The sequence below is a fragment of the Anguilla rostrata genome, chromosome 3 (genome assembly GCF_018555375.3).
Source record: "Anguilla rostrata isolate EN2019 chromosome 3, ASM1855537v3, whole genome shotgun sequence".
In the NCBI taxonomy this organism is placed as follows: Eukaryota; Metazoa; Chordata; class Actinopteri; order Anguilliformes; family Anguillidae; genus Anguilla; species Anguilla rostrata.
Genome location: NC_057935.1, coordinates 21,443,496 through 21,463,835, shown reverse-complemented (window position 1 = coordinate 21,463,835; position 20,340 = coordinate 21,443,496). Strand labels below are relative to the sequence as shown.

At 45.4% G+C, this 20,340-nt stretch overlaps 2 protein-coding genes across 3 annotated transcripts in view; both read right to left on the bottom strand.

Annotated features, from left to right (window-relative positions):
• Positions 1-12,457, bottom strand: part of epb41l5 (erythrocyte membrane protein band 4.1 like 5) — a 41,769-nt gene extending 29,312 nt beyond the window's left edge. For both annotated transcript variants that reach the window (XM_064326728.1, XM_064326729.1), the window contains exons 1-7: positions 12,157-12,457; positions 10,098-10,300; positions 4,146-4,250; positions 2,540-2,582; positions 1,860-1,938; positions 1,245-1,289; positions 487-539 (exon numbers count right to left, since the gene is read on the bottom strand). In XM_064326728.1, coding sequence (XP_064182798.1) covers positions 487-539; positions 1,245-1,289; positions 1,860-1,938; positions 2,540-2,582; positions 4,146-4,250; positions 10,098-10,277 — 505 coding nt within the window. In that variant the 5' untranslated portion in view covers positions 10,278-10,300; positions 12,157-12,457. The remainder of the gene's footprint in view (positions 1-486; positions 540-1,244; positions 1,290-1,859; positions 1,939-2,539; positions 2,583-4,145; positions 4,251-10,097; positions 10,301-12,156) is intronic.
• Positions 12,458-15,289: 2,832 nt separating this feature from the next.
• ptpn4a (protein tyrosine phosphatase non-receptor type 4a) overlaps positions 15,290-20,340 on the bottom strand; it is an 85,239-nt gene continuing 80,188 nt past the window's right edge. Inside the window, exon 27 of the mRNA XM_064326727.1 lies at positions 15,290-20,051. Within this exon, the coding sequence (XP_064182797.1) occupies positions 19,965-20,051 (87 nt within the window). The 3' untranslated portion in view covers positions 15,290-19,964. The remainder of the gene's footprint in view (positions 20,052-20,340) is intronic.

The window sequence follows — 20,340 nt, the reverse complement described above, 5'->3', positions numbered from 1 at the left end:
GCAGTTTGCTGCAGTGGGCGATTTATACAGCAGCTCAGCTGGAGGCAAGGCTGGATTAGAGTGGCTGTGAGGCCCTGGGTAATGAGCTGCCAGTGTACACTGCGCTCAACCAAAGCATGCTGGGAAAAAAAAAAACCTGGTACTACTCCATCCATTCAGAGCAATCTGACTTGGAGAGGGCAATTTCCGCATCGAGCACCGCCCTGCCGAACACTGTGCTGGCTTTAGCTGTGAATATTATGTTCTGAAGGCACCAGAGCTAGCTACTGTTTGTGTTTGTAGGGGGTGAGACAGCCCTTCCTGGAAGTTCTCCTGCATTGTTCACACTCAGCCCCAGCTGTGAAGGTTTCTATGGACGCTCTTCCTCTCAGGTCCTGATAGCCCAAAACGAGACCAGGGACATTTGAATCTTTGCATTCTGACGGATTACTGGACCCCAGGTGAGAGTGTGGAGTGGGAGGTGGGGGGGTGGTGTTGGGAACTTACCCTGCAAGGAGAAGGCTGCCAGCTCCACCGCTGTGTCAAACGGACACTCCAACCTGCATTAAGGAGAGAAAGCGGGCGGTAATTCACGCTGCACTTTGAACGTGGACATAGAGCATAGTGCTGCACTTCCTCATGGGGTCCCAAAATGGACTGAAAAAAAGAACAGGGCATTCAGCCCATCTGTGTTCACCTTTTACCTACATACTGCAGAATAACCATCGCTGTACTAAACCTGGATCTGAACACCTCCGAGAGTCTCTGCCTCAACTACATAACCTGGCAATCCATTCTGCACACTGAAATCTCTATGCAGAAATGCCACCGGAAACACTGACTTTGTGCCCTGGACAGTTTCCTATATTCCTTTAAAGCTATGGGAGAAGTGGAGTGATCACTGGGACAGCTTTGCTATACACACCTGTCGTAAAAACCTGCAACAGACAGGGGGAACAATAATGAAGAGATCGCTCCCTGGGATTGCCTGACTGTGCTAATCCCTCGCATTGGAAAATTGATACTCACATTTTTAAAACCTACCTTAAGGATGGAAATAAATGATTCCATCCCAGCCTTATCAGCATCTATAAGCCACTTAATGTAAAAGAGACCACGCCCACACTCTGGACACCAATCCATAAAATATATCCATAAAAAAGCATCACAGTCCAGCCAACCTTAAAAGCATAGCCATTTAGTAATCTTAACAGCATGCATATTTTGAAAAACATTACATATAAAACCAAAACTGGTGTACTTACTTTCCACTGAGAATATCTTGCTTTAGTTGTAACACAAAAAGGTATCTGTGGAGGAGAAAATACAGAATAACATACAATGCACAAAGCAGGTGGCTTTCTTAGCGAGTCTCAATAGATTTGTTTATTTGCAACATCACACTGAATATGCGCACACAGATGTGGAGGGGGGGGGGGGGTAAAAGATCACACAGAGTCTATGTAACTTCAGCTGCGATATCCATAGTGGTTTAGCAGATTCTAGGCTATATCTTGAAAGATTGGATATGGCTATTCAATCATATAAAAAATGCCACGTAGCTGCATTCATAGTCATAATTGTAACTGGTGACATATCTTCAATTTTATCTCCCGTCAAGAAAAACACTGGCTTTATACAAATCTTAATGATGGTAAAATAATCGATACAGAAGTAGAGGTTTAAACCTATACTTGTGGTCCCGTTCCAACTGTCTCTGCCTCAGAGTTGTGTGCAAACTCTCCAATGTTTATAAACTCATCTATACAATTCCAGCAGTAAATCCAATAAATAGGACTATTTCCACTAGTTATGGACAGATGAACAGAACAGGGTAAAGGTGGGGCATTTGCCTAGGTATACAGGTATAGAGCACTCACCTGGTTAGTTCCTCATGAAGGTTATTGGGCTCTGAGGAATAGAACTTCACCCTCATATGGAGGCAGTAGGGAGGACCGACTGCAGCAGGAGAGAGCAGCGGTTACTGACGGAGCAGCGTTTACTGACGAGGTTACTGACAGATCAGCAGTTACAGAGTTATTGACAGAGCAGTACTAAGAGTAACTGAAAGAACAGTACTTGCTGTCAATGTTACGGAGCTCAGCACAAAGTTACAATAATGGTACTTTGTTACAGTAAGCTTCATTGATATTGCATTTGCAAAAACATGATGTTAAAAAACTGTATGGCAACAGAAAGGACTTTCTGGCGCCCAACAAATTTGGTCGCACAGGAGCTGGAATGTTCGACCTGGGACCGCAGCTACGCTCGAGCGCGAGCCCAACTGCCGATTCGGGAGAGCGTAGGCAACCACGGTTCGTACGGTACCGCCAGCTGCTGCTTGTCACAGCGCAGACTACAGCCAAGCTCGCAAGGAGAGAGGAGACTGAGAAGGACCTTTCATATGCGGCTTTGACGTGCGGTCCACGGGCGCCCAATCGACCAGCAGGGGTTGCTGTAGAGCGATGAAACGCAGACCCCTAACCGACTGAACCCTCCCTTCCCTATTGCGTATACCCCTATGGAGCCACCGGCCACAGCTGGAACAGAAAGGACTTACTTTTGACTTGTTTTTTGATACTCTTCGTAATGTCCAGCCAATGCTGTAAAGGAGAGAGGAGAGGGAGGGAGGGAGGGAGAGATCTTTAAAAATGGGGTCCTTAAATAAACTTCTCGGAAAATGCATTTAAAGGTCAAAATGAGAAGGGGTGACAAGCGTCACAAAGATTTTAATTACTTGCACAATGGCCATTTTTCAAGCTTACTTAAATGAGTTGCCAATGATTAACCAGCAGTGGGGGCCCTTCTCAATAACACTGTATTCTTACAAGACACCAATCAACCATGGAGTTTTAAAAATGGAATGTACGATTATTAAAATGAAATGAGTTGCACATATTAACACTGCTCTTGAATTCACAAAGGAAAAAAAAAACAACAAGAAAACAATTGTTCAGTGTTCAGAGAATCTCAGCTCTGAACACTCAACAGAGCGAATGACCAGAACAAACTGAGCAAACAAAGTGTCCGTCGTGAGCGTGCGCCAGAAAGTTCTTTTCTTCCAGGGCTGGGCTGGGAGGCCAGACTCTGTGAGGCATGAACAATATGGTGGGGGAGGGGGGAGGGGCACCGCCGCTGCACAAGGGCAGAATGTTTTAGCGGCGCTGTTTTCACTCTTCCTCTCCCCCACATTCCTCTCTTGGGCCCTCCCTCGCTCCTCTGGAAGCCCGCTGCATTCACCAGGGCTTTTCTGCAGCTGTGGGGGGGCACCGCTTAGAATGATCTACAACGGCGCCCCACCAAACGCAAGTACTGGGTTAGGAACCCAAAGCCCATGCAAGGCACCTGCGGCCAGGGTCACCTACAACGAACGCCCGCGCGGATCCAAGTCACGCAAGACGCAAGTTCTGTGGTGTTCCTCAGAGACGCTGACGGGGGATAAAGTCTGATAGTCCAGCTCAATTCTTTTATTCGTTTAAACCCAGCTCTGGACTTCAACTCCCATCAGCACTGATGCACAATGCCATTTTCCCACTTAACTGCCACTTTTTCTTAGAGACCCCTCAATACTGCCAACTTTCCCTCAACACAAGACGTGAGATAAAAACCAGGGATCTCAGCTGGGTACCAAAATGGTTTGTTCAACAAAAAAAAAAACCGAAACGAAAAATTCATCTGAATCTAAAATGGTATCATCAGAATAGAAATACTGCTCTGATACACCAACAGGAAAAAAAGGCGTTGCAGGTACATTCAGTGTCATAATTCCATAAAGATTCTGAGCACATATACAAGTAAGCAACAAAAACAGAGAAGGGTTCAGGTGATCCCACAATGCTGCGAGGTGCATTTTCCCACTGTGGTTTGGGTAGCATATAAGGCAGGCTGATGTCAATCTTGACTTAATAGTGGCCATCTTCACCACATTTTAAAGCCCTTATTTCTTCCAGAGAGGGGTGTCTTTCAAGAAGGCAGTGGCCCTACCCAAGTGCAAAAGCAGTCGCCCAGTGCTTTCAGGAGCATGGCGCTGTTGTCATTCCTGTTGTGTCCTCAGTCACCAGACCTGAGCGCAGCTTTGATGGGACATTCCGGAATGACACCTGGGACAATGTGGAGGGCAAGCTGGTGGAAGAGCGGTGTAGTGCTACACACAGATGTATTCTTACCGGAACTTGTGCAGAGTCCATGAACCGCAGTCCAAAGTAGTCCTTCTCCACGATGTCCAAGTGATACATGATCTGGTCGAAGAGCTCCTCACCTTTGGCTTTTTTCTATAGGTAAAATGGAGAGAGAAGGAAAAGTTATGAGCTACATGTATTCCTTCAGATGCACAGCAGACCACAGAAACAGGCCTGGGTGGAGCTTCAGCTCTCATCATATACCACAGATACACCATCATATGCCACTGCAATACCACAGGTACACCATCATATACCACAGTCACACCATCATATACCACAGCTACACCATAGAACACCACAGGTACTCCAGATTACCACAGATACACCACCATATACCACAGATACATCGTTGTATGTCACAGGAACACTATAGTACAACATAGGCCTAGTACCCCACAGGTGTTCCACAGAACCACAGATACACCACCATATACCACAGATACATCGCTGTATGTCACAGGAACACTATAGTACAACATATTAACCCACAGGTGTTCCACAGAACCACAGATACACCATCATATACCACAGGTGCACCATGGCACACCACAGGTACTCCATGCAATATCATAGTACCACAGGCTGTAATAAGTGAATGTTAAGAAAAGGTCAAGATTGTGTGTAGGATATATTACCAATGATATTTTAAAAACTACTGCCCAATAATAAACTAATTATATTGACAAAACTAAAGCAATGGATGAAATGACTGTCATTTTCCTTTCTGAGAGATAATTTATGAATCAAACCTGTCATGCATTTTAACGTCAGGACAGCATCTGAACCAATCAAGGGCCAGCAAGTGCTTTCTATGAACAGACAACAAATGCACTCAGAGAAATCTCTTTTTCAACAGGTCATCTTCATAGAACAAAGTAACTTTCCCACTGAGATGACTCCAGTGTGATGCAGATCACCCTACATGGCCATCCCGCAGAAGAGGATTCCAAGGGGGCGTGGCCTGTATCCGTCATGCAGATCACTGCATTTGCATTCACACATTATGCTTATTTGCATCTGATTACTCCAGTCGCCCCATGTGACCTACTGCTGCCAATCACAGATGGGAGGAGCACACCCATTAATTCAGCGGGGGCCAGAACTCTTGGCCTTTTCACAATAAAGCTTTTTTTTCCTTCTGACAGGACTGAAGATTAACAGGTGTATTCAGAATAAAACCCTGTGTGGGAATCCACTGACAGGCACAAAGAGGTGGAAGTCGAGGGGGGAACTGACTTGTTTGTTCCATGTACTGTCTGTGTCGCTACTCAATGATCGCTACACAACAAAACCTATGTCTCTCGATTTCTATACTTTCACATGACAGAATTAACACCATGCCAATATACCATTACCAAATCATGCCGTCACACTAATTCATCAATATCACTGCGCCACTCAAAACCCCCTCGCTTGCCTCAGCTACTTGAATCCGAAGACGCCCTTTTCCAGCAACAACGACCAAACCCGGATTCCTTAGAGGGCGGCCAAAAGCTCCCTCTTAGCAGAACCCCCTGTCCTCTCCCAAGAAAGCTGTACCAGTCAGCGCGCGTCCCGGACGAGACCAGAGGGGCTTTTTTTCCCCCCCGCAACAATACGCCCAACTCGGTGAAGGGCCGCTCCGCCGTTGCCATGGCGACCGAGAGCAGGGCCTCAGCGGCGGGGCCCACGTGACCGGCGACACGGCACCCGGCTCCGTTCTGGAGCTCGGTGTGTGTGTGTGTGCGCGCGCTCGCTCACCGAACAAAGGAATTAACCCTTTCCTGGGCGAACGCATGACAAAGCAGGAGCAAGCCTGCGGTTTCACCAGCTGGCTCGTCTCTACCATCTGCTGCACGTTTCGCGAGGTCCACTGCACTGCAAAGGCACTTAAGGGAATGGCCACAATACTAATAACAATGCATAAAATCTGTTTAAGCTAAAATATGCATTTTCAACACAAGCTATGTCTGTTACCAGGCTAAATCATTTTCATTCAGGGCTCAGTTAACTTAAAATTGCACTGCATTGGCACCAATTTATAATTTTTTCTGGCTTTTCTTTAAAAGTCCTTTTTTTGGCAACCGAAGCAGAATGTTGATTAGAATGTTCTTGCAGCAGATCAGCTGAGCCGTTTTCCCTGTCTCAGACACAAAGGCAGCTCACACACACACACACACACTCTCTCTCTGTTACACACAAACACACACACTCGCATACTCTCTCTCCGTTACACACAAACACACACTCTTGCTCTCTCTGTCTCTCTCTCTCACACACACACCATTTCTCTCTGTCATAAACAAACACATACACACAGTCTCATACACACGCACACACACTTTCTCGGTCGGTCTCTCACACACACACACACACACACACACACACTCTCTCTCTGTCTGTCTCTCTCACACACACACACAGTCTCATAGACACACACACGTGCGAACACACACTCTTTCTCTGTCTGTCTCTCACACAAACACACGTTAGCGCGCGCACACACACACACACACACACACACACACACACACAGCTCCTGACAGTGATGCACAGTCCTTGCAGTCCTCGGAGAGCAGATGTCAACATGCTGCCACTTCAAGCTGGGGCGTACGTGCCATTAGCATTTCCCCGCCAAGCGCGTCAGCAGAACCCAGCCGCCGAACGTGGGAACACAGCCGCCAAAGTTCACAGGCTGTCTGGGACCGTGGGACTGAAACGGGTGCAAGACGCGGAGACGGCACCGGCTCAGACAGATCTTATGAGACAGATCTTATGAGACAGATCTTATGAGATTTGAAAAATATTATGTAGCAGCGTTATACAGGAGTTGAGGATAGCATCCAGGAAACATTTTGATACAAACACTGCAAAAAGCTTATCACAGCTCAGCTATCAACCGCAGTTAGAGACCAGTCAGTTCCTGCGCATTTTTCACAGTTATCCTGACTGCGTTTTCAATGGTGATCTGAGTCACTATAAAGTCAGTCACTACCGCAGACTAATGACAGTCCTGCAGTGCAAAACTAAACTCACGGGGCCCAAAACAATGGGCACATAGGGCCAACGAGCAGAGCGGCGTTAACACTGCAGAGAGGCCTTAACACACAGCGGAGCTGCCTTAACACAGCGGAGCACCATTAACACAGCAGAGCTGCCTTAAGACAACAGAGCGGCGTTAACACACAACAGAACGGCCATAACACAGCGGAGTGGCGTTAACGCACAAAGGGAGCGCGGCCACAACACAGCAGAGCAGAGTTAGAAACACAGCAGAGCAGCACAGAGCTGCGAAACAGAGGCCTCCATCTTAAAGGGTGAAGGCGAGGGGCAGCCCCAGCGGAGGGAGAGGGGAGCTGGGCACTGCCGATCTCTCACACAGGCCTCTGGAGTTGGCACGGCACAGGCGGGCGTCCGGCCTGGAACGGCACACACACAAAGCGGCCATTGTGTGCGCCGGGGGACTCCCGGCCCTCGGACCAGCGCCGTTGGACAGGGGTCCCAGCAGGCCAGGCCCAGGATTGGCCCCCCCAGCGCCGAGGCACATTCCTTCAGCCGGAGAGTCACGGGGGGGCGGGGCAGCCTTCGCTGCTCCTGCTGAATGCTAATGCCCCCCTTTATCTCCACTCGGGTGCCCTTGAGTGACAGACGGCATTGTGGGAGCTCCGCACCTCCCTCACAACAGCTGGTCAGACAGAAGTGTGCTCACCACCACGGCTGCAGCTATACGCTGGCTATCAGTTACTCCAGTGTTTATTTTCCACAAATAAGCTACAACAACATCCAGTCTTTTGAAACAACACTGGACAATTCACTGACACGGTGAATGATCTGAACAATACTAAGCAACGATTCCGGTCTCTCAAACAATTTCCGAGATTGGCTTACATTATGCCCCAAAAATAGTCAAACAAATAATACCACCCTTTGAAATCTGACATTCCTAGGCCATCATACATTGAAAAAGAATCAACTAGTTTCTTGCTAAATACGTAGCCCTGCACTGCAACTCGATTTGCAGTGAACCTTATCTGCGATGAACACACAAACTTAGAGCAAGTTGGTTACAGGCTAAGAATTCTGTAGACGATATCTACATTACTAATTTTCTTGATGAGAAAATTCCATTCATCGTATTCCGTCACATTGCACTTGGGATAACGATACTTGAAAGAGCTTTACATGGTTTCATCGCACTTTGAACCATTGACAGAGGCAACAATCGTATTAAACCACAGCCTGCATTTTAATGAACACTAAGGATTCAGACTGCCTGTGGAACCAAGCTGTGGTTATCAACCTCACACGAGGACCAGCGCTGAACGTGACCATAAGCACCGCTGCAATCTTACAAGGCCAGCTTGTAAACCCATAATGAGCCTGTTCTCATTTTGAGGCTTTTATTTTTGCAATAAATAACAGCGTTTTGCTTGTATCCGCTCTCTGGCCTGACACCTTTGAGGAAATGGGCTATTAGTCGACATATCCTCATCTCAACTTCTCCTGAGTTCAACGAGTGCTTAACGGATGTTCGGTTCATCGGCAAAGGGATCGGACAGAATCTTTAAACAAACAAAGAAATCCACACACTCCTTCAGGTGAGAGCAGACCGACATTCCAAACACGGATCGGAGCCAATTACGATATGAACCCCTCTGAAACTCTGACACACTGAAGCGAATGTTTACACTGTGCCTATGTGCAATTCGCACATTCTCTTAAGGGTGGGCCAGATCCTAGAATTCTGGAAGTTCTAACAGCATAAAGCAAAAAAGGCAGTTTTACTTTTGAACACTGTAACATTTGATTTGGCGAAACCATGGCAATAAGGACATTGAATGCAAGCAGCACATAATGTAGAAAAGGCTACAAAATGCTCATAAGACTTCAGGCCACATGTTGTTCATAAAATGTGCTGAGAGTAACTCTCCATGCTTCAGCTCTACAGATCTTTCAGGTAAGTCACTTATCCTGTGACTTACCTGAAAGTATCCTGGCAGGAGAGCACCAATATACTCCTCTTTACAGCAGCAGGGCTGAAGTGCGTCACACGCCACTTTTGTCAGTCTGGAACATTCCTTATATATCAGGAGTTCCAGGTCTGAGGGCCAGGAGTCTGAATGGCCGTGAGTGGGAGTACAGGCCTAGCCGAAGGAGACGTTACTGAGGCACGGTGGGAGTCACCCATGATTGGCTCCATTCACCCCCTGAGCCCATGTGACCAGGAAGGCTGCTGAAGGATCACGGGATTAGCGCTGACCGCCGCGCGCAGCGACGCACCTTCGAGCTGACTCAGTCAACGCCCCCCCCGCCTCTCCTATCCGAGCGGAGCCTGGGCAGCGAGGGGGCCCCCGCACTGTCATTCATTAAACCCTGAGCACACACAGCGCCCCCCCCCCCTTCTACACCTGAAACAACAGCAATATCTCCTTGACCCAGCAGTCCCCTGATAGAGACACTCTCAAACAATGAGGGTCACCTCCTAGTAATTACAGAATGCATACGAGCCCTCACAATACACATGTTTACAAAGGGACAGTCACCAACAAAACCTGATAAACCACATGGCACTGTAGAAATGTATTACCTTGTAGCATGGTCCAGGCAGAAATGGACTGCATTTGAAAATATACCAAAAATATACTCTATTGATATACTGCAACTCTCCACAACATATAGATGATAACACAAATACCGCTCTCAGATACCACGATATTACACTGCTGTGGAATACATTTTCCAAAAATACATGGCATCCTATTGCATCTGCATAAGGAGGCAGAACCACTGACGATTTACACAAGGCCTCAGCAGTGTTCACAGACCATTCTCAGTTAAACTTAAGTGCGGATCATTGAGTAACTGACAGACACCGCCCCCCCCACACACACACACACACACACTTCATCAGCAGCGATGGAGGACCAGGCGGCCTGGCGGCGCTTCGCGGAGCCTTACCGGCAGGTCCACGCTGACGTCGGTGCCGTCGAGCAGCGACACGCGGCAGGTGATGACGGACTTGGCGTCGCCGGCGGCCGGGATGTGCGTGGAGGCTCTCTGGGCCTCGCGGAGGCGGGCCTTGTCCGTCTGCTTGCGGATGGACCGCCGGCCCAGCGTCCGCCGAAGGAAACTCAGCATGGCCGCGGCCTACAGGGGCCTACCTGCGAGTGCACGCGCGTGCGTCAGGCACCGGGACACTGGCTTTTTACAGCTAGCATCCAATCGCACAGCCCTGCGGCTAGCCTGAACACACTTACAGAAACCAACATGGTGCCAGTTCAATTTATTTAAATATACCTTAACAAAATACCTGGTGGTAGCCCCTCTATCTAGCCACTAGAAGTACACAAATAAAAGTGAGTGCAAAATGGAAAGGCTATATAACATTTACCTTATTTGGAGACTTGCTGTTAAAATGCATGCTAATTATATCCCATCAGTAGATACTCAAACATATAACTCAATGGCAGAGATAATCTGCGTAATTTTAGGCCATTTTGTCTTCTGTCATTTTATTACAGATAAACATGAGATGTAGGCTATTAGTCATTAAGAAATATGGCATAAGACAGTCTTGTCTTGGTTTGCAATCTTTCGTACAGCCTAAAGGCTCTAGGAAGATCAATTTGACAATTCCTGAATAAAAAGCAACAGGTCTGGCTACTGGGAGTGAACCTGAGATAAAAACCAGTTCTGCCGAACGTCTGCATGTTGAAAACCATATTTATGTACTGTATAGGTTCTATGCATTTCGATATACATATGGGGGGATGTTGCTGTTATTTATTTTTTATAGATTTTGGTGAAAGTACCCCCAGTGATGAGGAAAATCCTTGTTTATACAAGTTTTTTTTTTTTTGTTCTGCCCTACTTTTCGGTAAACATAAAAATTTAAAAATAAATTAAAAAATCAAGGACAAATGTATCCAATTATTTTTTTCTAATTAAGCATTCTGGTCTGGCGGAGTTTATCTAGCTCCGGCTCCTGTAGACACGGTGGGAGTATCTCTTGGGACTGTGCAGGCAGACATAAAACATTGCTTCAGATAATATATGATACTAAACACTTATTTCAAAAGATGAACAGAGCATTAAATCAACAGAGTGGTCTTCATATACTGGGGCCTAAAGTCCTGCCCCTCCAACTCCTAGAACCGATCCAGGATTAGCCCCTCCACCCTTAATCCTAACCGCAGCAGTTACGTGAAAGACCCAAGACTGTTCCCAGGTCAGCTCACTTCACCGAGCAGGAAAACCCCTATGCTGAAACGGTGGCCTTATAACTGATAGTGCGGTGGAAATAATTTACATTCTAACAAAAATTAATACAGGTCCAATGCTGTTAAGTGGGCTAGTATGAATACCTCCTATGGCGCAATTCAGGGCTTATTCATGAATACTTGCAGTTTAAGCAGGTGTCTCGAGGCAATGGGGAAAAAACGGATGGTTGCGTTCGAGTGTTCACAAGTTCCGTCAAAATTTTAGAAACCACAGTAACCTTTTCTTTCCCAAATTCAATTTTTTATATTTTCTTTTCCAAAAACAATCACTATCGATATATTACAACTTTCGTCCAAACATCGCAAGAAATAAATGCTTGCTCGCTTAGATGTTATAACCGTTTCGCGTTGTTCTTGTCGAGGTATGATAACTAGCGTAGGCTACTGGCTTGGAAACACAACCGCCGTAAATTATGCCAGTGCAAATTCGTTTTTCGCCAATTTAACTGAATAAGATTTTGAAGCCGCTAAATAAGTTAGATGGCATATGGAATAAGACAGGAATTTAGAACTGTAATTAACCACATAGGACTTTTTGGTTGGAAATCTAGGTTATATCCTATAGCCTGCTAATAAATGAGTTTCCCTTGATAATTTCAGCAACTCACAAACTAGCAAGACATGCAGCACAACTACTTTATGACACATGAAACGGTACTGCTTCTTTTAAAATTTCACTAAACAAAAATGGTCTCAAACAATAATGTGCACATTGCGCCACAGCAACAGGTTTTTACCTCTGTCGCGATGCTGAAGCAACAGATGAAAGAACTCCGACACGCACCGAGCGGACTGTCGGCGACTTCCACTTGTAGATCCAAGCTCCCGAGACAAAGCCGACCTTACAAAAGGGAAGAGACTGTACGATATTCCAGCGACTGAACCATGAATTGGCAACATTTAGAAAACAAGTGAGTTCACTACGTCCCCCATTTCAAGTGGCCTATGATGAAATTTGGTCCTCTCGGATAATACAATCTTAGAAGCTAAAAAAGAACTCCGGGAGACAGAATTCCTTACAGGAAATGACGTAACCATAAATCCTCAACACAAACTGGATTTGCATTTAAAGGGACAACGTCAGAAGCCCCGTTTCCTAATTTGCATGCCATCAGTTAAGTGACCAATCGGTGTATCAGCTCTGAGGATAGTTCATTTATGAATCTATTATTTATAACGCAAGAGACCATACAGGTGTTTGCATATTAAAGTCATGTGATAATTGTGAAAACAGGGAAGTGTATCATCAAATGCCAGTAGCCTTTTACGTCATGAGACTAGGTGAAGTAGGTGGCCCAGAACTACCTAGGTGAGCATTTATGAAGACCCGGCAGGATACCCCCTTGGTGGCCGCAGCCCACCCCATCGCAAAATGCCCTGATCGATCAAACAAGTGCATTAAGATACAGGATACACTCTCAATACCACACTGTGCAATGTCATCTAAACTATTTTTTGAATTACTGAACAAAAATGGTCATCTTGCTTGCACTGGGTTTTTGAATCTACATTAAAATGGTTTCAATCTTCAGGGGATATAATTTATCAAATTCTATGGCAGGTCACTTGTCATTGATGTTCATCCTTTGAAAGACAAGACCCAAAGATTACAAGATATTTTGTGTCTTCTGAATGAAAACAGCATTTCTCATATTTCCCCTGGACCGCTTGCGTATCCATGGCTACCCTTGGACAGAAAGACCACTCTTCCTGTTAAAAAGGTGGGCAGCTTCCCTGGAGGATGAGTGCAGATCTGTGCTGGTTTTATTCTGGCTTCATTTTCTATGCAGCTTAAACACTGATGCTGGCTCACTCCTTTGTGACCATATTAAAGCATTTCCATCAAGTGGGGTCTTCAGCTGTAGCTCAAGGCTTAATCAAAAATGTCAGAAAAAGTAAATTATTTGACTAGTTAAAAAATGTTTAAACTTTTTGTCATTTGCTCTCGTTAGCCTCTGCAGTGATGTATCTGTGCCATCTTAACAGTTATTCATCTAGGCGCTGAACAATCAGTGGATTTATGTTGCATAGCTTATATATTCTTTAAAAGTCCTATTCCCAATCTGTAATTGTGACTCAAGTATAAGTACGACTCTGGTGCCCCTTGGTCAGAGAAACAGTTTTTCCAAACAGTTAGCTCTGCTTCTCTGGGTGATATATCTTCACGTGAATAATAATTTTAAAACATGCTCTTGCAATTACAAATTCAGTGTCCTTTTGATTAACTGGAGGCAACATATTTATGCTACATTAAGGATTATCGGTTATCGGGTGTAGTGATATTTTCCAAAGATAATCTAAGTAAGGTTAGCATGTTCTTTTGAGTTCTAGTAGGCCGAGGCTATACCTGCAAGCTTCATGATTACATATCTAAGCTCTACCCAGTGCCAGTCATATTTCCTGCTTAGCTAAAAGGCTTGTGATGATACCTGCCAACAGTGCAAATTGAAAGCTGCTGATGGAGGATTTAAGAAGGGGGAAAAAAGTAAACTCGACCAATATCCGATTCATAATTCCACAAAATGATTTATGAAGGTCACTTTATGATTCCAGGTTGTAAGGTCTGTTCATGCGTCACAGAAGCTCACCACTTGACAACAGCACCACCCCCTGGTCATACTCCATAATCCACACCTTCAGGGTGGATTCAGTAGGCAAATTACTGCTCAATGATTTTTAATCTAGGCTGGCCAGAATGGAAGACCTGGGGGCAACGGTGGAAAGGCTGCAAATTTCAAAACCCTCTGCACCATCTCCTGCCTCCAACCCCATGCAAACTTGCATGAAGTACTGCTTATTCAACCTGGCTCAGAATTAGGCGACTCCTGTCTTTTTTTTTTTTCCTGTGAAGAGCAATGTGATTATAAATGAGTTATTAAAAACAAGTAAATGACGGAGATGGTGCATGTCCATTTAGTTTGAGGTCTCACCCTTGCTCGGAGGTAACCAACCCTGTTCCTGGAGATCTACCATCCCATAGGTTTTCATTTCAACCCTAATTTGGCATACCTGACTCTACTAATTAGCAGCTCAACAAAGACCTCTAGCTGTTGAATGAGGAGTGCTTTGTCAGGGTTGGAGTGAAAACCTACAGGACAATAGATCTCCAGAAACACGGTTGGTTAGCACTGCCCTAGCTCTCACTGATCAGCTGCATTTGGAAGAATCACTGTTACAGTAATTGGGCAGGCCCACTCCTGCCAGCTCAATACACACCTCAGCCTCAAACATAACCTGGTTGGGCACCTGTGACAATTTCTAAAGAACTCTGTTCAATGAATTTTGTGGTAATTTGAGGATTCCGTCATCTGTTTGTTTTCAGCGGCAGACACATCAAGAGGCCAGTACAACCTCGAAGTGAACGAAAGGAACCTACTGATTCCAAAGCCACGTAGGACTGGGGCGAACTGGGGCAGAGCAGAGCAGGGAGGGGGCAGGGAAGGGAAGGTACACTTGAGCACCGGCTTTGCCCAGTTCCAGCAGGAAGTGCTTTTCCTGGCACAAAGCGGCCCTGTGAAAGAGCACCTTCATGCCTTTGAGTTTGGAGCCCAGGAGACCACCAGACACCCGAGTCGAGGCAGAAGTGACAAGGCTCTCAGCGCCACATCAACTAGCTTCATTTTAATGGTCAAGTAAGAGTCTATCGTACAGCAATTTACACAGATTTTCTGGTGCTTTTTTTTTGTTTGTTTGTTTTTTTTTAATATTCACCGCAACCCATTTTTACTATTTTTCATGATGTTCACCCAGACCGAAAAGAAAGAGGAAAAAAGATTCTGAAAGAAAGAATTCACACCGACTCATGAATGAAACCTTTCACATACCATATCTGTTCACAGGTAAGAGAGGAAAAAAACATTACAACAAAAGTAGAGGAAGAAATCTTTTAAGTTGACAACAAATCAGCATACTTCAATCTTTTAAGCAGAAATAAAAGACTTTACAGAACATTGGCACTAAACTGACATGATATTGCTCTTATTTACAATAAAAACACATTTAGGGGCCATTCCACAGCTCTTGTCATGTCCCAATCTCAAAACAAATCTTTAGATTTGGAGAAAGACCTGTGAAATGACCCTTTCAACCTGCACTGACACACTCACACACCACCGTGTGTACTGTATATGTATATATCTATGGAAGTGTTACAAACTATTGTCCTTTTTACAAGTGGTATGAAAAAATATTTTCTCCTCGAAATCCAACAGTCGAGATTCTCCATCCCCTTTGTTTTCTAGTATCTGAAAGATTGGTACATTCATTTTCGTACAGTATGACACCAAAGAACATTTGTATATCTTTCTATAGTCTGTTGACAATGTACAGCTTCCCAACAATAGCTTTAATTATGAGCAGCCACTGATAAAGTCTAGCGATTTATATCAATTGTGCAGATCAAGGAAAGTACTTTTGAGCAACTCAATCTATTTAACTTATGAGAGAAAGGATGACATTAATGATAAGTCAAAACAAGATACTTAATTCTGTAGAAAAGCTAAATTCTTGAGCTAAATGTCCCTGCACTGCATACTCCGATCATAGTCTTGAGCACATGGTTTAAGCAGCTTATGTAAACACAAGTGAATTTTCATCTGACAAGCATTCATTAATTAATGATTAATGCAGCTGAACAAATTCAAAAGCTCTGTCGACATCTTCTCGTGAAAGAGGATGCTCATAAGTTAGGCAAAGATATTTAAAAAGCACTATCAAGTCTCAGTTTTTGACAAAGCCAGCTTTTAAAAATAGCTAACAGATCTTAAAATTAGATACACTTATCTTATCAGGCTTCTACACCTTAACATTGATTACTGATAAGAGCAGTAATATTCACAATGGGATTTTTCCTATCGAATCGAAATGTCATGACTTTTCAACGCTCATTTGTCACTTTGTCACTTCTCATTTTCACAAACACTGCCAGCACATCTTCCTCTCTTAAACATTCGGAAGCACCCAAAAGCACAAGTCCCGTGACTAGTCAGTACCGTCAGAACTTTTGATCTTCTCACGCAAGATTAACCACATAATTAATACGTGCAATGACATGGCAAAATAAAATCTCATTCATAAACTCCATTCAAAATTCACATTTTAATTTCCAAAAAAAAAAATAAGTTTTCTGTTTTTGAAGAAATTTCAATAAGATCAGTGGCCTGAAAGAAAAACATCTGAACGCGGGTCACAATTTAAACTCTCCCCTCTAGGTTATCTGCATCAGTTAAGTCTCTCGGTGGTAAGGTGCAAGCTTCTTTGTAATGGAAAATAAAAAAAGAAAAGAAATTAAATAACGGACATTGATCAGCTATCACAAGACCACCAGCACACCATAGCAACCCAAAGCAGATCATACAGGATGAATGCAATTCCTCCTTCCTTTCCAGTCCTACAAACCACCCTGCAGAACGCAAGTGTTCTTGCTTCTTAATGAGCTCACCCACTTCCCGTTCTAATCACAGCCTCATCAATGTGTTCCAGTGGATTATGGGAAATCTACAAAAAAAATAAAGCAGGTCTTACACAATGAACACGCTCAGAACAGAAAGGGTCGCTAAATAAGACGTTAATACGCGTTGCTCTTTTTTGGTGTTTCTTCTCTCCCGGTTTTCTCCGAGACGTACCTCTCGATCGACCGTGCTTTCGGCCCGCTCCGCATGTGTCGGGAACAATGGAGAGCACTTTATACCAGCGGTCTTTTCAAACGCCCTGATCTTTACAGTCGCTGCGTTTGCTGCGTCGCAGGGACAGATGCATTTCAAATGCATTTCCCAGACCTTTTTTTTTTCCAGTTGTTTTTATTATAAAAATAACATTTAAACTCAGACAGGATTTTCCTTTTTATTTTAAAGATTTTTAATATACAACATTGTATTTACACGCTCTAATTTATTTACACAAAATTAACAAGTGGCACTATGAAGTTTAGATTTTTTCCCCCCTCTATAGGTGTCTTTATTTAACAAATAGTAATGATAAATAAAATTTCAAAATCACGTAATTTTTTCTTCCCCCCCAGGACGACTTGTTGAGTAGCGCTAAAGGCTACATAGTCAGCTGCAAAGTGCTGTCCATTCCCAAGAAGCAAGAAGTGTTTCTTTTACAAAAATACAACCTACCCAACCCAAACCCAGTAATATCCCATAGCAAATCTATAGCTTATGCCATTACAACACTTGGTTAATTCAGACAAAGCTCGTAGCTGAACATTCAAGAGGATGAACAAATATTGGTCCTGCAACCCCAGTCCTCTTATGTGTACCATTTACGTGAGTGAGATGCCCTTTGATAAAACGGGAAGAGCACCAACTGGGCTGGACGGCCATCTTTATAGCCAACGTGTACCTGTGACGTTTCTGTGGAGGTTGTTAGGCAGAGCTTGGAACGCACGCTGGAACGGCCAGTACCGTACGGTCATCGAGCTCGCGGCACACGGGACGTTACAAAATGCGCTACTGCCGCACGCGGGTGTGTCTCAGCGGCCAGCGACCTGCACCTGTTCGCCCTCCTTCCCCTCTCCTGAAGCAGGAACCACACTCAACTCAACGCACTGGTGAGTCACGCGACCGCGCCAGGGAGGCGCAGCCGGCGTGTGAGAGAGAGAGAGAGAGTGCTTAAGACCCTGGACCGCTTTGTAGTTGTAATGTGGAAAGGCCTTTCCTTCCCAGGGTAGATGGATGTGTACCTAACCAATGGAGTCAATCAGAAGCGTCTTGCTAGCTAAAGACCAGGGGCAGATGGCCGAGAGTTTGTATCTGACCTTGCCAAAAGGTTCGAGGTGATGCTGTAAGGACCGGGGGAGTGGGGGGGTGGGGGGGGACCTGAAGGCAGTGCTGAAGTAATAGTATGTGTAAAATATGTACTATAGAGATACTGCGGGGGTGTGGGGGGGGGGGGGGGTTTAACTAGATTGAACTCGGCTGCTCTGAGGAGCCAGCAGATGGGGGGGGGGTGGAGTCTTTTCTACACCAGCCTGCATCATCTAATGTGTTTTTATAGACTGCAAATGGTGACCTCAAACACGCTTTGCGCTCTATAGCACCGCCTACGTAGCCACACAGACTTTGCGGGAAATGTGATCGACTAGAACGTGCCCCACCCGCCCACCCCACCAAAAAAAAAAGAAAAAAAAAAGAAAGCAGAAACAATATGACAAGTACAAAAACCTCACTTAAAACCTAACGGCAACAAGAACACAGTTCAACTACTCGGAGTACAAATTCTATGTCAAGCTCAGTGGTGTTAGCATCACTGCAAAGAGCTCGGCGTGAATGCCGAGCCGCAGTCACTTGTACCTCATTGACCTGTACCCGAATGTCATTGGCCTGTAACCCAAAGCTCATTCATCTGTACCTAAAACCTCAGTCATCTGTACCAAAAACCCAGTCACTTGCTCTGAGTACCTTACAAAAATATATTATCGGCCTAAACAAATTATTATCGGTCTAAACAGGAAACTCTCGTTTTTGCAAGCTCGCGTTCTGTTTTAACGTGTGGAAAACAACAAGAAATCAAAGAGAGAAAACACTTTAAAGGGGAATTCACACTGATGAGTTAGGTTTTGTTCTCTAATGTAATACAGCGAGCAACTAGTGTCTCCTGCACCAGACATCTTGGGAGTTTGGAACTACAGACACACTTAAGAAGGAAAAATGCACAGACAGGCAGAACTTCCATCCGATTCGAGCGAAGCGAGCACTGCCGACGGCGAGAGGGATCTCTGAGAGCCCGCTGAGAGAGAGGACACTGATTAACAGCACGCGCGACTCAAAGTGCTCTACAGTACCCGTCTACCACGGAAGTGCCGTTCAAAACAGAGCACACGGGATCCTCCATTAAAAACAACACCGCCAGGATTATCACTAACTTAAGAGTTCTGTTGCGGAGGGACACCTAGATGACAGAAACGGAATCCATAGTCAACACAGGGGGGGCATAGACATTAACATGAACCTAAAACAATAAATACGCTTTAAAAAGAGCTGCTGTTCACTGAGGTGGACCACGCGGGCGAAGGACCATGTCCGTCTCGTGGATCTGTGTGGAAACCGAAACCGGAGGAGGGGGGGGGTTGGGCAACTGGAAAGAATCAGAAACGTTTTTTGACTGCGAAGGGCTGCCCTTCTTAGTTATGGCACTACAGCAATCTCTGTTTTCACACTTCTCTTGACCCTGAACACAAGCTGTCCCCCTAACCAGTTCCTATTCGTTTTGTCATCGATGGATTTTTTTCTTTCTTTCCGTTTTTGAATGCATCTTTTAGTTTCTTTCTTTTTTTTTTTCCTCGTCAACATAAAGTGCAGCAGTGCGGTTCTCTCCGAAACGTCGGAAGCTCCTTAAGATTCCGCTCGGCGTCCCGTTGGCGAGTGGCGGGAGAGAGGAGGAGAGGAGGACGAGGACGACGATGACGGGGCGGGGCTGTGACGTGGCGTGGCGTGGCGTGGCGACGCCCGGACGCGGTCGTCCCGAAGTCCAGGCCCGGCGGCCTCGAGCCCCCCGTCTTCCCGCCCGTCGCGGTCGCGGGAGTCGCCGTGCTTCCCGGTCTCTACTCGTACAGGGCGGACTTCAGGGGCTTCACCAGGCCTTCCTCGTACACCTTCAGGATGGCTTCGCACACAAACCTGTACTGGCTCTGAAAGACACACACACACACAGAGGTCACGCCGCGAAGATTCGCACGCTGGTTAGGATGCAGAGGGGGTGGAAAAACAATCAGGATTTACGAAGCCAGTGCCTCAATGATCGGCGAAGGGAACTGCGTCTTTAAAGGTCATAATTCCTCAATCAACACTGTTACTGTAGTTACCGCTGTCCATCATTCTAAGTGACCCCAGTGCCCGGTCACTGTTTATATTACATCATAAGTGTTCGGCACCATTATGTGCCACATAAACTCTGTGCAGTGATTGGTCATCCTTTGC